The 2,580-nt window shown below is 30.8% G+C and overlaps 1 protein-coding gene across 1 annotated transcript; it reads left to right on the top strand.

The window, feature by feature from the left end:
• Positions 1–377: 377 nt before the first annotated feature.
• LOC119613798 lies at positions 378–838 on the top strand. Its single transcript, XM_037969855.1, has 3 exons — positions 378–524; positions 587–760; positions 830–838. The coding sequence occupies exons 1-3, from the start codon at positions 378–380 to the stop codon at positions 836–838; spliced, it is 330 nt and encodes a 109-aa protein (XP_037825783.1).
• The last annotated feature ends 1,742 nt before the right edge of the window (positions 839–2,580 follow it).

Genomic DNA, 2,580 nt, shown 5'->3' with positions numbered 1-2,580 from the left:
ATGTTTTGCTTATTACAAAAATCAGCGCAAACGTACTATGCGTTCCCCAATGTAGTGGCATAGTGTATAAAGATTTCATCGGAATTACAAGATAACGCATGAAACGACAACAGTAAAATTGACAATTAATTTGATTTTCTCTGTGTAGAATAAGTAATTAACTAATTATATAATTTTATAATTTTGAAATAGTTTATTATAAAACGTATGCATTATTGATCTATTGCTGATCTATTTCAAAATATGTTTCGTCGCTTAATTCTAACATTAATTTTTATACTTTTTATTATGGTAAGATCTGGTGAATTTTTCCTAAAAAAAATAAAAAAAAAAAAAATTATAACTATAAAACTTTATTGTAGAACGTCTGTGGCAAGATGTATATGAAAACTGTTAAACTTGAATGCTTTGGAAATTTAAAATATGTCTATGGTAACCATACATGTCGCCTTAAACCTATAAATCGTTTCAAGACCGTTGGCATGATGGAGGTGCATGCTAGGGTTGAATTACGTAACATATCGGTAAGTATAGATAATATATGAAAAAAAAATATAAATATTTATTTCTTATTCTCAATTTACAGTTTAATTTCGCCCTTTTCGCTCGTAATAGTGCCAATATATTTAAACCCTATTTGTTTAATGTAACAACGAATTTGTGTAAATGGTTTGTTCAGAGATCTCCCGGTGCCTATTCAAATATACTAATGAATGTCTTTAAGCAATATACCAACATTAACCATTCGTGTCCTCTTGTGGTAGGTGCTAGCTAAAGCGGTTTTTTAAATTATTTTTTCTTTACTTAAAGTTTTTTTTTTTAATTTAAGGTCCAATAATTGCAAGAAATTTATATTTAGATGTGGGTATAATACCAGTACCGTTTCCAAAAATTCCTATAAATTTAATGTGATCTTTTATGAGGGACTTCAAAATGTACAAGAGCATATTGGAACTGTGGTATATTATATGGATTTAATTGAGACTCGTCATTAAAATTTATCAATTTATTATAATTGTTTATTAGCGTCACTAGTATATGTATGGGTGTTAGTTTTGATGTTTAATAATGTAAGATAAAAATCCTTTTGAAGCACTTTAAAAGTCCAAAGAAGGATTTTTATTATATATAATATTAGACAGTTTTTTATATTTTGTTTATATATGAGCTTAATCTTATTAGATTATATTTACTTAATATGGGAGATGCCAAGCCCCCTATTGATAGTTCGGCCATTCGTGCACAAGGATGCCAAAGTTCTTCATGCAAAATTTGTAGATTCCAGCTCTTATAGTTCCCAGATATACGAATTTTGGTTATTTAATTTATAGTTCGCCCATTAGTGCACAAGGATGTCAAAGTTCTTCATGCAAAATTTGAGGATTCTAGCTCTTATAGTTTTCCCAGATATACGAATTTTTGTTATTTAATTTATATGTGAGGTGCCGCGCCCACTAAGGGCCTAGCTATAGACAATTAATCTCCATGTGTTGATATGGAATCATTGTTCAGATAAATGTGCCGAATCTTACTATCCCATCATCAAATCGTATCCCGTAAAGGAATACCAATATATAAGCATCATCATGTATATAGGACTTAAGTCAATTATGGACGTGCTCTTGCGAATTAACAATTATTATTTAATTTTTAAAAACAAAATATTTTTCTCTAATTTGTAAACCATAAAACATGTCCAATTATAGATCGTTTGTCATAATTTTATAAAATTATTTGTCCGAATTTCATCGCTGTTCCAGTATTTTAATCATTTTATGAGCATAAAACTAATTTTGTAAAGGGGACTGTATTTTTGGTGTAAAATGTCGTATTTTTATCGGATTACTCTTTCCTGAAGGGAACCTTAAATAGGGTCTAGGATAAGCTAGAGCGATTTGTGTTCATATACAACTTGTTTATTTCGAAATTCATCTTGGTACTGCCTTTTTAAGCCAGTAATTAGCGTTAAAGCAAATTTCTAAAGGGGACCTTATATGGGGGTAGGGTCAATTATTGACTGATCATAATATCAATTTGTAACACCGATTTGGTTCATATAAAATTTTTCATATCGAATATCATCGCTGCACTCACATTTGTATGCCAAAAATTAGTAATTTTCTGATGGGGACCTTATATTTGGAGGTAGGGTCAATTATGGACCGATCCTTATAAAATTTTGTAGAGAAATTTCGGCTCGTATAGAACTAATTTTTGTCGAATTTCATCTCTGTACTCGTATTTTTAAGCTAGTAAAGAGCGTTTAAGTTTTTCTATAAAGGGTACCTTATATGGGGGCTAGGGTCATTTATGGGCCGATCCTCATAACATTTGGTAGAGAGATTTTATCTCGTATAAAACTTATTGGTGTCGAATTTAATCGCTAGACTCGTATTTTTAAGCCAGAAATTAACGTAAAAGTAATTTTCTGAGGCGACCTTATAGGGGGTATAGGTGGCTAGGGTCATTTATGGGCCGATCCTCATTACATTTGTTAGTGAGAACTTATTGGCGTCGAATATCATCACTGTACTCGTATTTTTAAGCCAGTATTGAGCGTCAAAGTAATTTTCTGAAGGG

This window comes from Lucilia sericata, unplaced genomic scaffold (genome assembly GCF_015586225.1).
Source record: "Lucilia sericata isolate MDLA Ls3-8-SP2 unplaced genomic scaffold, ASM1558622v1 Contig002315F_arrow, whole genome shotgun sequence".
NCBI classification, from domain to species: domain Eukaryota; kingdom Metazoa; phylum Arthropoda; class Insecta; order Diptera; family Calliphoridae; genus Lucilia; species Lucilia sericata.
The sequence above is the reverse complement of the archived record's forward strand: the minus strand, read 5'-3'. Positions and strand labels throughout refer to the sequence as shown.

What these genes read in the sequence shown, in the direction of transcription:
- LOC119613798 (XM_037969855.1), top strand. Translation starts at nt 378, where the DNA reads ATGTATATGAAAACTGTTAAACTTGAATGCTTTGGAAATTTAAAATAT. An exon ending in TTGAATTACGTAACATATCG is followed by an intron (nt 525 to 586) that starts GTAAGTATAGAT and finishes CTCAATTTACAG; the next exon opens with TTTAATTTCGCCCTTTTCGC.